We start from the raw sequence: 14,173 nt of genomic DNA, 5'->3' as shown, positions 1-14,173 counted from the left end.
AGCAAGGATTTTAGATGGTTTAGTTGATCCATATTGGCCTCGAGGATGATCAAAGTCTCATCCATGTATTGAAGAACAGGGCAAGGCAGATTCGTGTTCACGAGATGTTTGATCACACCAACAGAGGAGGCATATAAAATCAGACGTTGGAGGATGTCCGCTACAATTATAAACACTAAATCTTAAAAGTGCAGGTGCACTTTTTGAACGTTTTGAGCGTTTTGAGCGCATACCTAAATATAGAAACCATTCACTAATTACATCACATAAATAGAAAAGGTTCGCATTTGGTCTAAGCTGGCAGACGATGTGTAGACAGGAAGTTTTAGACTTCCCATGTGACCGCATGCATGCGGTTCTAGCCTGCCCATATCACCTAATTATACATCCATGCATAACTTATATAAGAAATTTCAGAAAACTATAACTTTCAAGCTGCACATCAGAATCAAGATTTGCCTTCACTATTGAAACCCTCACGTCGTGCTCTTCCAAACTAAATCTCGTGTGAGTATGGTTCGACGGACCTTTTTGTGTGTGCAACTTTACTACTACAGAATGCAACCTTAGTGGCACACGTGCCAATTTTATGCCTTAGGTGAAAAGGTTGCACATCAACTACTAGGAAGTTGGCTCGGGCAATAAACGAAATTGCACATCCACTGGTAGGGTAGTTGGTTTGGAGTGCCAACAGTGAGAACTGCATATCAACGGGTAGGAGGAAAAGTTGCACATCAACTGCTAGGCGGTTGGTTGGGCTAGGAGACAAGGTTTCACATCTCGCTTGTATGGTAGTTGAGGCAGGGTGCCAGCGGCGAAAACTACACATCCACATACGGAGGAGTTGGGATTTCACATCGACGCCTAGGCAGTTGGCCGAGGCAGCAGACTAAGTCGCACATCTCACTAGTAGGAGTAGATGGGATAAGGATGCCAATAGTGAAACGGTCCATCCATGGGTAGTGGAAAAGTTGTACATCAACTGCTAGGCAGTTGCCTGGGGTAACAGACTAAGTTGCACATTATAAAGAAGAAGTTGGTTCCAATGGTTGCTAAGGCCCCGCTCGGATCTCCTCCACCTTCCAGATTCCCAAGAATCCAGCTAGAAGCCGCCCGAACAGGACAGCTCCCAGAATCCAGCTTCTGGAGATCGAGCAGAGTAGCGTGCAATTTCTTGGAGCAGCAGAATCATAGCTTCTCCAAAACGAGAAGCTGGCTCCAGGAGAAGTTGCTGGAAATTATACTTGATCTTCCCTTCCGAAGTGCCATCTTTCGCGAAACGTTTTCTTCTCGATCTGTTTCCCTCTCATGACTCGCCATCGAACTGGGCCTCAAGCTCGCTTCCTGGGCTGCCAGCCCATGTTGACGGAGAGGAGCTGAGCCAGTGCTGCTGAACGAATCTATCTCCCGTCGGAAGCTGGCGGCGGCTGGCTTCTCAGGAAGCTGGCTATTCCGTGAAGCTGGAGAAGATCCGAACGGGGCCTAAGTTGCAACCTCACGGTAAGTTGGATCATGTATCACTAAAGTTGCATTAGCACCGAAGTTGGTTTTGAAAAAAAGTTGCATCCTACATTACTAAAGTTGCATCATATAGTACTAAAAGTTGTATCATATAGCATCAAAAGTTGGCATTGAAAAAAGTTGGTGCTGGAGGTGCCATCGGTGAAAACTGCGCGTCCACGGATAGGGCAAAAGTTGCACAACGACTGCTAGGGGTTGACCGGGGCAGCAAAAGTTGCACACCGCATCTCACTTGCAGGGGTAGTTGGGGCGGGGGTGCCAACAATGTAAACTACACATCCGTGAATATTGGGGAAGTTGCACATCGCTAGTCAGGTAGTTGCAACTAACAATGACTAAAGTTTCATACACAAAAAGTTTGTCAAAAATACTCATATGAGATCTAGTTTTGAAGAGTTCTCAAAAGAAATATGTGGGTGAAAACAGATCTTAATTCCGGTTCAAAAGTTATGACTTTTAAAAAAATGAAACCCAAATTAAATGCACGTGAAAAACAACAATTAAGGAGCGCCGCGCTATGTGTACTTTAGCAATCCTATATGCGTTCACACTTGCTCCCGTGCATTCACACTTGTTCATAGAGATTTTTCTTTTTTTGACACACAATAAAAAAGACAGACAAAAAGTTTTCTAATTGGGTGTTTGCTCGGGATCGCTAGCGAGCCAACGGCCACTTGCTTAGACTCGTCCATTATAAACCACGACAACACTGGAATCAAGGGCCTGGCTTCCCTTTTAGTAACACCGCTGAATGACTTTGACACGCTAAGATTCTGAATCCAACAGCACTAAAGATCTGGAAATTCTCTGACCCTCATGATAGTTGATAGAGCTGACCAGGAAACTGAGTCAAAAGCTTTCTGAAAATCGAGCTTTAGCACAATAGCAGGTTTTCGCCTTTTGATGCAGGATTGGACCATGTTAGCAGCGTAAGTGAAGTATTTAGTTATCCCTCTCCCCCTAATGAAACCCGTTTGATCATGATGAATGAGCTGAGATATGAAAGGTTGAGCCCTATTGGATAGGCATTTGGAAGCGATTTTAACCACGCAATTCTGGAGAGAAACTGGATTGAAGTTTCCAGGGTGGATTGAAACAATCTTCTTGGGAAGCAAAACAACAAAGGCCAATATTTTTGGGACATTAGGGAAACAGAATCAGGAACTGTAAGAAAAAGCATAAAATCCTCCAGCTTTCTTAATCATTTACGGCTGAATAATCTGAGTTTTCTGCTAAAAGAATGTATACTGTTTGGACAGATTTTTACAGGTTGCAACAAGTTACAACATTTTCAGGAAGAATGTGGCTCCTACATGATCTACGTATATTATTTACCTATGAATGAGAAAGCAGTTCCCATTTAATTTCTTTACAGAAGTGAACCATTTGTCTTGGTTTTTGTGCAGGTGTCCAAAATGAAGCACGGCGATCACATCATCGTCTCGAATTTCTCGAGCTTCTTCACTCTTCGCATAGATGCAACCAGTAATGCCAAGAAAATGCCTGCAAGTTCAGTTGGGAGCAAGAATTGGACCAATCAAGAAAGGACATGTAGAAAACATCACTAGTTTAAATTCAGGTTAGCTTACAAATACAAGTAAAGATAATGAAAGGTTCCACATAAGGTTGAAAGTTGTCGTATTATGGAGAATTTGTCGAACGGACTTTTTTTAGGAAACAAGCAACAAATCCTACCTGCGCCGACGAAAGACCCATTTGCGACTATTTGGTTTCCTTGACTACCCATGACGACCCCAATATTCAAGAGAGTACCACCCATGGCTGTATACATGGTCGCCATCTGAAGTACGTTAGCTTTACGAGCAGCCCGTTCCGACTGCAAATGCCATTATATAAGTTTCAGGTTGACTTCCGACCAAAGCAACAAATAATGGAAACACTAGGTTTTCAAACTAGGAGTTACTGAGCACACAAGTGCTTGTCATTAACTTATGATGGCAGAAAAAGATGCTACACAGGAGTATAGTTATCAGCAGAGCCATACCTCAAGTACTCTGACTCTGAGTTTCAGATCACCCGACTCCAGTTGCCCCACAAAATCCTCAATCCGTTGGATTCTGTAGGGCATTGAGATCGTAGAATCACGGGCCTGTATGTATGGAGATAGCAGTTAATGGCATGCACAACAACTAGAAGCGTAGAAACGAGGGGAAATGACAAATCATATCGATTATGTCTTTACATCATTTGCTTGCTTTCTTATCTCCTGGACTAGTTCAGGTCCAGCTCTTCGTCTTGTTTTCAAGTCTAGCAGTTCCTGGAGTTCAAATGGAAGAAGGTAAGAATTCACAGATAGATGTTGAAAGGATAAAGAGTTTCTGCTGTTATGAGGAAAATGGAACAGAACTATGTTAGCAGAAATAACAAGTCGCACACGAGCATAGCATATTAACTAGATGATCTATCTTGGTAACAAGCTCTAGCAAAGTTGTAGTCCACTTCTGAAAACATTTAAGAGAGCAGCGAAAACATGAACAAAGTTACATAAAATAATAATAAAAGTTGCTGCACCAAATTATTTGCTAACTCCGCCATCCACTATGTGCATGAACAAAGTTGCTAACTCCGCCATCCAGTATGCACAGGTTAAGATTATTTTTCCTTTGTTATTGTTTATACTACACAGTTAGCAAATGAGGAACTATGTACATGAACAAAGTTTACATTTACATAAAATAATCTTAACCTGTGCATAGTGGATTGAGGAGTTAACAACTTTGTTCATATTATAAACAATCTTAAAGACAATAATCCTAACCTGTGCATATGGTGCAGCAACTTTGACAAAGGAAAAGTCAGGATCCAGTATGTACCCGATGCCTGTGAAACATGAATATACCAACACAATCATTGACCGACAAATAGTTAATCTAACAGATGGTAAATAGGTAAACTTTTTATGAAGTTAATCGCATAGCTAATAATTTGAATATCAGTGTGAGCGTTTAGAGGCCTGGAGCAGGTCCTCAAGATATATTCTTCATTTCATTCGGCTCGGCATTCCCTAGAAACCTTAAATTCTATGCTAATTCTTTTCCCAAAATACCAAACGTCAAGTGCTGGGCAGTGGGCGGTAGAATTAGAAAAATCACTCACGGAGTATACAAGTTCTGAATGAAAAAAAATCCAAAACTCTTTGTGTTCATTGATTTTTTACACAAGTTAAGATTGTGGCGAAAAAACTTCATTTGTGTTATGCACCAAAAAAGTTATGTGCAGTTACACTCAGTTCTAGACAGTTGTTCCTTCTTTGTTTGTACAGGACGCACGTGGACACATTTTGGCTCAAATTTTGTAGGTTCACAATCCATCCAACGATGTATATCCACAAAAGGTTTTGGATTTCTTATAATCTAATATGTGTGTCTTCTAATTGTTCATTAAATCACCCAGGTGCACGCACTGCACAAAGTCCACTCTCAAGTCTTGATCTCAACCACAGACGACATAACAAAACATGTCACCCCATCTGTAGCAACTGCATAAAATTGATTTACAAAAAATAACTAATGGCCTTCTAATGATGAGAAGATTCTTCAAAGTGGGAATGAATATATTTTGCAGCTTAGAGCCATTATATCCTTTTACAACAGGTAGAGATGCATTTTTCCTTTGTTATTGTTTATAATACACAGTTAGTAAATTAGGAACATTTTGCAAGCTTATAACCAAGAACACACTGAGATATCTGTACCAAACCATTAAGATATTGCATTCATAAAAATACTGAAGAAATCAGAAGTGATACTATCGAAAGAAATGGATCTGTAGATATTGTAATGTTGTCAGGATATACAAGAATGGAGAACCTTCAAGAGTTGAGAATGCCCTTATGACGAACGTAAATGTGGAAGGAAAGCGGAAAGGTTGATCTTGCGCAATTGCAAACAAGTCCTGGGAAGGTAAAACACAGGATTAACTTCAATATCTCAGTATTTTTACATGCAAACTGATTCATGTAAAATTATAAGGTCAGGCAACCTCTCCAATTGCAGCTAGAGTCTGCTGTTGATCCGGTGACTGGCTCAGCAGATTGTCCAAGAAATATTGTACGGACCTTCTTACCTGTATAACAAAAAAGGGGGCAGAAAATAAATGTTAAATGAAATTTCTTCAATTACTTTTCTGCCCAGGAAATAACATGTCCTACAAACCGGTGAGAGGTCTCCTGTTGGCTGAAGAGCTTCCAGGTCAATTAAAGCTTTTATAACCTGTAAGATAGAGTTGACTGAGAAAGAGAGAATAGATGAACTGCCCAAAAAATGAGCATCTTAAATTACTCAACACCATGTAAGGTAAGATGCTAGGCAAATTCAGAAAACTATTATGTGTGCACCACTCATTTGAAGATACGAAAATACCTTGTTCGCATCCTTCTCATACACAGCATAGAACAAGGAGAGTAGTCTATCTCGAGTGAATGATTTGATTTCACCCATCATTCCAAAATCATAATATATTAGAGAGCCATCCTTGTCTATGGCAAGGTTTCCAGGATGAGGATCAGCATGGAAGAAACCGGTCTTCAGTATCTGTGTTTTACATGGAATGAAAATCTTAGTGCAAATAACTATCACATGTACTGATCCACTAAAAAAAAAAATAACTTGGTGTCAATATTGTACATAAAACAGAATATACAAAATATATGCTTAAACATCTATTAAGACAACCAGGCAGCGAACTGCACCATTGTACAGGATCCAGGAATTTTATATCATCTAGCAATACCGCCACTTCTTTGAAATTATAAGGACTGTATGGTTTGATACTTACAAGTTACGAGTCAACATGTGTGGTAGATATGTATTTATTAAATTATTGCCAACAACATCCTTTGAGATTTTTACCAGGCAAAAATTTTGAATCGTGGAGTAAAGGCAGCCGAAGAGTTCAGGCTTAAAAAAACGAGACTAGTACTGAAGCAGAGCCAGACCATCTAATTTTTGATACACAATGTCAAGTGTGCCGTGTTTACCCTGGCCTCTCATTTAAGAAAAAAAAATCTAATAAGATCATGCAAACTCTCTTGAAACCAGCCAGTTAATAGCCCAAACTGTATGGCTAATATTTCCCAGATAAAAATTCTTCAACTAAAAACATGCCCAGTGTTAAAACATGATCCCCGCAGGTTTTGGTCACATTTAACAGGCAACAAATAGGAAAATTACAAAGGCAATAGCCCAACAATGAATTATTAAGCAAGTCTTCTATCAGTTTTCTTAGAAGAGTAGACACTATGTTGTGAGAAGCATTTTCTATAAATGATGTACAAAATCACAAGCAACTAAACTGAGTTTTGTACAAACATATCAAGTACACTAAGAAAACATTGACCTGAATTAGGTACGACTCTATTGAACGAGATGCAATCAGAGAACGGCTATATCCCCGGCTGTCTAGCACCGCCAAGTTGTTTATCTTAATACCTGTATAAATGAGAAAACAGATTAAAATATAATATTTCATGGTAAAAAATGTTATAAAAACATATACTTCCGCATTACAACTGGAAAATTTTGGTCTGAGTTACAATTGAAAGAACAATCGTCCGCTAAAAAACTGTGCTTGATCTTCGTTGTATATTTAAGTGAAAAGACAACAGCAATATGTAAAGTCTTTTCTAAAGCAAAAGTTGAACCAGAAGGTAGTCACATTAATTTGGCATGTAGAAATATATGTGATCATACATGGCTAGATATAATGGATTTATTGCTGTACTTATTAGAATTCTCTCAGACGAGACAGAGGATTGAAGATCAATAATGGGCATAATCATATATATAATAAGTAACTGAAAGTGGATTAGTTTGTGTAAGCCTGCTCTGCATGACAAGGTAATATACATATATATTACTCCCTCCGATCCAAATTAATCGTCGCAGCTTTAGTACAACTTTGTACTAAAGTTGTGACAATTAATTTGGATTAGAGGGAGTACTTCAAATCTATACAAGAAAAAGAAACTGTATGGTATCATAACTGATTTCACTAAATAGTAACTAACATGTCTAATAAATCACTTTATAAATGGATAACCATTGTGAAATACGAACTCTCAAGAAAAAGTTAACTCAGGTTACTTTAAATTACAAGAAATAATTAACACGTACCAGGAGCATACTCCAGGGTTAACACCTTTTCAGTTGTGTAGTCCCACATGATAAGCTACAGAAGCAGCATAATGGCAAGTCATTTTAATCTTTGAAGCAAGATTTCAGAAAGAAAAGAAGAAGGGTTTTGTTTTATTACTCCACTTTAACGAAAGTTTAGACATCTCTATGCTGATTGAATGCAAGTAAAATCATCAACTACAATTTAAAGGGGTACAACAAGCCACAGGCCACATCCAAGCGTCCAAGAGTACAATCTGTCCTGATCAAGCCTTTACTGCTTGGGCTACCCACTAGCAATCAACCCAAACATATCATAGGCTGTTATATGCAACAGAAAGTCAGAAAATGTCCCCACTTTCTCTGCTATTGGCCTTCCTAGGAAGGCAAAACACAAGAATGGGAAATGTAAGAGGTCTGAAAACCAAATAAATTAATGCTACAGAAAGGATTTATGCTCCATATCGTGCCTCACAACATTCATATGCAGAAACCACCGTACTGAACTAATCAATCGAAAGGCTATTAGGAATTCTGCAGATTTTCGTATCAATTATCACAAGCTGCATGCGGACCAGCATGAGACCAGGCAGGTGATTGCAAGAGGATGCCTGCTGGAGGCAGAGAGACCAAGCAGACAGATTGATCACTGTACATTAAACACTCCAAACATTCCACATGGGGATGTTTGCCCGTTCTTAATTTGATCCAGTATTGTGAGTAGGGCAATATGATTTTGGGTATGTTCAAAGTGGAGTACTGAAACAAAGCACTGCAAAAGTTTGCATTTGGGGTCCAGAAGACATACTGGCACGCGAACCCATTTTATGTTTCTGAAATCTCGACGAAATCTGTCTGCATTCTTTCCTTCATTGATGTAATCAATTTCTTCATACAAAATTCTGAAATCACAGAAATCAGGGTGGTCAACTTCTGTTTGAAAGTTCAATTTCAATACTAAAAACTAGAACAATTTGAGATCTCTGTCTATGAACAGAGCTGACAATCACTACTTTTATTGCAATGTATTCTCTGTTTTCGTAATCAAAGATGTTCCATGTATGATATATCACCCTCTCTTACAAGTTAGTGAATGTAACCGTTGTAAGGTATCACCTAGACAAAAATAGTTAATATATGTAATAAATTACCTGAACCTTGCCAATTTGATATCATGTTTTCTTTGTCAACTTATCAGTTACTTACACGGATAAATGCCAAAATAGACATGATGAAATTGCACACTGGCATGACCAAGTGAACACTTATTGATTAGAAAAAAAATTGAGGTCACAATATGAGATAAAATGGCAGACAAATAGTCATTCCACTAAACCAACATCATTTCTCGCAAGAAACTGGTTACTGAACAGGGACTGGCATAAAATAAAAACATCGTATCCATAGCTGAATAATGGATTATTACAAAATAATGCATATGGATGGTCCAATACATTGATGTATACTTACTTGGAACATTCATCATAAATACCAATCCAGTCCCTTGAAGGACCTCCGAATTTTTCACTTCTCTGAAAATACTCAGCTACTAGCTTTAGATTCCCTAGAAGAAAGCAAAGATGACTAGAATTATTAAGAAAATTATAAACCATTTAACATACAACAGTTTGGGTAAATAATACACAGGAAATAATTGTGAATTTTATAAACTTATGCAAGAAATGAGTAGTAAAACTTAAAAAGGAAGAAACACATAAGCTCTTAATTTCACCTATTTCTTTATGTATAGAAGATAAAATAACTATCAAATTCACTGGAAGTATGGAACTAATTAGAACAGTAACCACTATATTTTCAAGAATAATAAACAAATCATCTCAACTTATATTAGTTTTGTTTGTTAAATAAGCAATAGTTTTCGATTTAAGAACACCAACAACATATATGTGAGTTATTTGTCCTGTTTGTTAAATAACCAATAGTTCTCTACTTAAGAACACCAATAACACATGTCTCTTACTTAGGTCAATATCAAAAAGTTTTCTGAGCCCTGGTCGCTGAACTTTCACTGCAACTCTCTCTCCATTATGAAGCACCGCACGATGTACCTGAAAATTGATATCACGGGAATTTGTAAGTACAATTTGAAGAAACATGGCATAAAGATCATCAAGACTGACATTAGACAAATATGACCACTAATCTCAATGGTGTAGTATCATCAGTATGTCACAGTAGAAGACAAAGACATCAGATATAAACTGGCACAAATTATAGGCAAACATTTTACATATGAAAATAAGAACAATGTATATTGTAATTAAATAGTTTCTCTAGCATGAAAGAAAAAATATGTATATTTTATATTCTTCTTAAATACTAATAATGGTATAATATGACACTGCCTGAATTGTCACTGAGCAGGGAAAATGTGTATGCTGGATAATGTAGGAACTAAGCACCTGACCAAGACTAGCAGCAGCTATTGGACGGTCCTCGAATTCTTTGAACGCAACATCAACTGAACACCCCATTTCCTTCTCTATGAAAGCCTTTGCCTTCTCAGGAGAAAATGCAGGTACTCTGTCCTGCAGAAAAGCAAAAGGTGCATGGTGCAAGTTTACTATTTTGTTAAAGAAATACACCATGTAACAAACTACTACAGCCAGTAAACAGGAATAATCCTTTGGGAGAAAGAGATAATTCTAGTTTAACAGAAGAGAGGAGATAAAGAAAGGAAGCCTTCTGCAAAATTTCCTAGACAAAGAATGAATACCTGCAATTTTGCAAGCTCATCAACGAATTCTTTTGGGAACAAATCAGATCTTGTGGAGGATAGCTGTCCAAGCTTGATAAAAGTTGGGCCAAGCTGCAATACTTGTTCTCTTAACCATGAAGCAGTGTTTCTCCTCCGGATTTTCTGCGAATTCAAAGGCGGTTCCAGTTAACATGTGCAGTGAAACAGGAATACACCCATTTCAGCAGTCAAAACTGATGCGGTTTTGCACCATTACTAAAGCAAAATTCTCATGTGCTAACAACAGGACCTTAAGACCACCTTCACATTGGGGATTTCAAGTAAATGACAGCTTACAGTATTTTTCATTTCCTGACTTGATTGAACTTATAGAATTACTGGTTAAATTACTTAGCCATTTTATTGTTAATGTACCTGATTTTCCTCTGAGAATCCACCTGGATAGGCCCATTTTGCATTGTCGAATAAAATACGTATTCGAAGAGAAAGCACAAAAGACCAGATATCTATACTCCTCTGCACAGAGTTGTAGTTAGCCTTTGCCCAACTGAATCCTTCGTCAGATGGCAAAACCTTGAGCTCCTCTTCAAAGGGATCATCTCTAGCACTCATTTGCTTCTGGGTCTTAACTAGAGCAGACATGTTGCTGCCATTCACCAAACTGGTCCCAGTAACAACCACCTTTGGAGAACTGTTAATGACTGCTCTGGTCGAACCGTTGACAACGCCATTTGTAGAACCATTGATGACCGCCTTGGTCGAGCCATTGACAGCTCCATTCAGAGAACCATTAACTGTATCAGTTCTTGCACGGCCACCGCCCTTGTTCCTCATCAATTCGGTTGTTGGAACCATCTTCATCGATCGGCCATTGGTAGTATATTTCTCGGATTCTGTGGACCGGGCTTCTGCTCGGAACATTGAAGATCTCTTAGCCAAGGAAGAGTCATTTCCATACCTTGGTAGCTTGGCATTCGATATAGACGCTGAAAAGCTAAGATCAGCCATCATCATCGCCATTGGACAATCAAAAAGCCCCTGTGTGTAGCACCTTGCCATTATTAGTATGAAACAAATATGGAACACAATGAAATGTCATTCTAACCACAAGTACAAGGTAGAGACAATAGTGAGAAGGACCTAAATTATACAAGATCTTCCCAGTTTCCAACAAAATAAGTAATGGCCTGGTTCCACATGGTTACTACGTATCAACTACACGCTTTCTCTCAGAAGGAATAACTACAGTTAGTCAAGAAATCACCAGAAACATATATCAGGGTAGAAAAGAACCATATCGTCAATTAACGGCCAAATTATCAAAATTCATGAATTTCGTCCAACAAGACTGCCTGATCATCTACCAGAAAGAGATGCAGCAAACATACAGAATCCCAAAAACTACACCTTTGGTAAATCAGTTTCACCTAAGGCGCTGCGAGCCGGCGGAATCAAGCATCAGATTCCGGAAGAAACGAAAAAGGATTCGGCGGAACAGAGGGGCGAAATGAGTGGATGCGGGGGAGTGGGAGTTTGGCAAGCAAGGGGTACCTCACGTGGGCTTTTGATTTCTCGGGGCGTGGAGAAGAGAGAGGAGGGGAGGCCGGTGACTTCTCTGATTCGCAACTGCAGCTTCGGCTCAGCTGGCTTGGCTGGGAAGAGGACACCACTCCGCCACGAAGTGGAGAGGAAAATGAGGCGCACGAGGAGGGACGATTTTAATACACTATATATTATGCTGTACTTTATTTAACACTGTTAGGCAACGTGTACATCAAACCTCCCATAAAACGTCCGCACCTCTCCATTCGGACGCGCAGATTGTGATCCGTCGTATCTTAAATATCCATGAACGCATCTTGATGTCCAAGCTCCTACAAACAGGTACCAAACCAGCGGAAGATTTGTGGGCGTAACTCGCGCTATGTAAGAGTAACTTCAACGGGCTGACCCAAACAGCTGACCCAAACAGACGGTGCTTTTATCTGTTTTTTGTTCGTTTGGGTCGGCGGTCCGTCCTTTTAGATTTAGTCGGCAGTGCGCCCAACGTGCCGGCTTATTTCATGACCGCGCGTGCTTTTAGATCATGCCAATGGTCATGTTGCCGCCCTGGTTTTGGCGCTCCAGCGCGCGGGAAAGGTTCGCGCGCGGGGGGAAATAGGCCTAGCGCGCGCTGGTTTTGGCGCTCCAGAGCGCGGGAAAGGTTCGCGCGCTTGTTTTGGTGTGCCGCAGCCGGCGCTCCCTCCACACTCGGTCTGCCGCCCACTCGTCTCGCCCCCTCTCAATAGCCTCGCCGCCTCTGTGCCACCATGTCGATGCGCCGCCTCGGCGCTTCGGATTTTCGCGGAGTCCGTGAACGGCCCTCCGTCGCCTTCTCCGTCGAGATCTTGTTTGGCGAGAAACGCCTCATCCTCGGCACCTTCGACACTGCAGAGCAGGCAGCCCGCGCGTACGATGCGGCGGCGTGGCGCCTCCGGCGGCCTAGTCGGGAGATGAATTTTCCTGACGTGTCGAGCCAGCGGGCGCAGGATCTGGCGCCTCTCCCACGGCTTTTCACTGATGAGGATCGTCGCGTCCACCGGAGGCGGCAGCGTCGCCTCGCCATCGCCGAGATGGACATGAAAGCCTTGATGGTGTGGCGCGAACGCTTCCCGCAAGACATCGTCGACGAACGTCAGTTCTACGAGGAAAGGAGGACGGAGAGGGAGGCGAGGAGGACGGAGTGAGCCGCCTATCGGGAGGGCAAGCGTGCGCGGAAGCAGGCCGCTCAATTGAGACTGAAGCTGCGAGAAACATCGGGGTGGGACTTCGAGGACGAGCAGGCTGTTGACGCCTACATTCAGACGTCGGAGGAGGACATTACCGAGTCGGAGTCGGAAACCGATGAGTAGTTGATCTTTTCTTTTATCTATGTACGCAAGAACTATCTATGTATCCTTTTTTCATCGGAAAAAATAGTCGGCGACGTCGGCGACCAAGCAGGCGGTGGAGGGTGTGCGCCACAGACCAGTGGGCCCGGGGAGAAGAGAGGGCGAGCGCGCGTCCGTCTTGTGTCCGCGCCGACGCAAATCCAGCTCAAAATGGGCCGAGAATGGGTCGGCAGGCGGACGAAAGCGGACGCGCATCCGTTTGGGTCGGCGCGTTGGGCCGACTTTTCTGTCCGCGCCGACCCAAACGGATGGCGGCGGACGAAATGGGTCGCCCCATTGGAGTTGCTCTAAGCCTCCGATTACACAGCCCCACCGATATCCCTCCCCGCACCTTCCGCTCCAGATGTCCATCCGCTCTCGGCGCCCATTCATGTTGGTTCAGAGCAGACGTGACCAACCACTGCCGCACGCCAGCTGAATGGCGTGACACTCAATCGGCTCAATAGTCCAGAAACTCACATCACCTCCCCTCGCTCTACAAGCAACGTTAATGTCGGTCAGAAAGACGTGATCGGACAAACCGATGGGACGACTTCCTACCGTATTCAAACTATTGTTGGCCGTCCATCTACCTGCCGATATTCAACCTGCGCGGCAGACGAGAAACCCACTCCGTGCACCACATTCAAACCGCCTTCGGTCTGCCTGGGGCCCGCTATTTAAGGATGATCGTCCGCGGCACAAACTGCACCTCCTCCAAGCCCCACCTTCCCTAGTTTGGCCGTGGGCGCACCACCGCTTCTTGTCTACCTTCTTCCACGACCGTCGACGCAATGCTTGGTACCATCCGTGGGTGGTCAAAGAAGCTCTCGCTGTTGCACCAACACGAGATCGCAGACCTTGTGCACTGATGTAAGCCCGGCGTGTGC

General features: G+C 41.8%; 1 protein-coding gene across 2 annotated transcripts; it reads right to left on the bottom strand.

Moving 5' to 3' along the window:
- Positions 1–2,686: 2,686 nt before the first annotated feature.
- LOC123111556 (protein ACTIVITY OF BC1 COMPLEX KINASE 7, chloroplastic) lies at positions 2,687–12,164 on the bottom strand. 2 transcript variants are annotated; one of them, XM_044532365.1, is made up of 18 exons: positions 11,926–12,164; positions 10,789–11,412; positions 10,393–10,536; positions 10,079–10,204; positions 9,637–9,724; positions 9,126–9,219; positions 8,464–8,557; positions 7,656–7,710; positions 6,880–6,971; positions 5,904–6,074; positions 5,697–5,753; positions 5,524–5,607; positions 5,352–5,436; positions 4,301–4,362; positions 3,725–3,799; positions 3,527–3,631; positions 3,217–3,358; positions 2,687–3,024 (listed from the first exon to the last, which is right to left on the bottom strand). In XM_044532365.1, the coding sequence occupies exons 2-18, from the start codon at positions 11,392–11,394 to the stop codon at positions 2,951–2,953; spliced, it is 2,154 nt and encodes a 717-aa protein (XP_044388300.1). In that variant the 5' UTR covers positions 11,395–11,412; positions 11,926–12,164; the 3' UTR covers positions 2,687–2,950. The 2 variants fall into 2 exon arrangements, with proteins under 2 accessions (XP_044388300.1, XP_044388299.1); XM_044532364.1 differs by having other exon boundaries at positions 11,782–12,088.
- Between the last annotated feature and the right edge of the window lie 2,009 nt (positions 12,165–14,173).

The sequence above is a fragment of the Triticum aestivum genome, chromosome 5B, assembly GCF_018294505.1.
Source record: "Triticum aestivum cultivar Chinese Spring chromosome 5B, IWGSC CS RefSeq v2.1, whole genome shotgun sequence".
In the NCBI taxonomy this organism is placed as follows: Eukaryota; Viridiplantae; Streptophyta; class Magnoliopsida; order Poales; family Poaceae; genus Triticum; species Triticum aestivum.
This window is presented reverse-complemented; position numbering and strand designations above follow the sequence as displayed.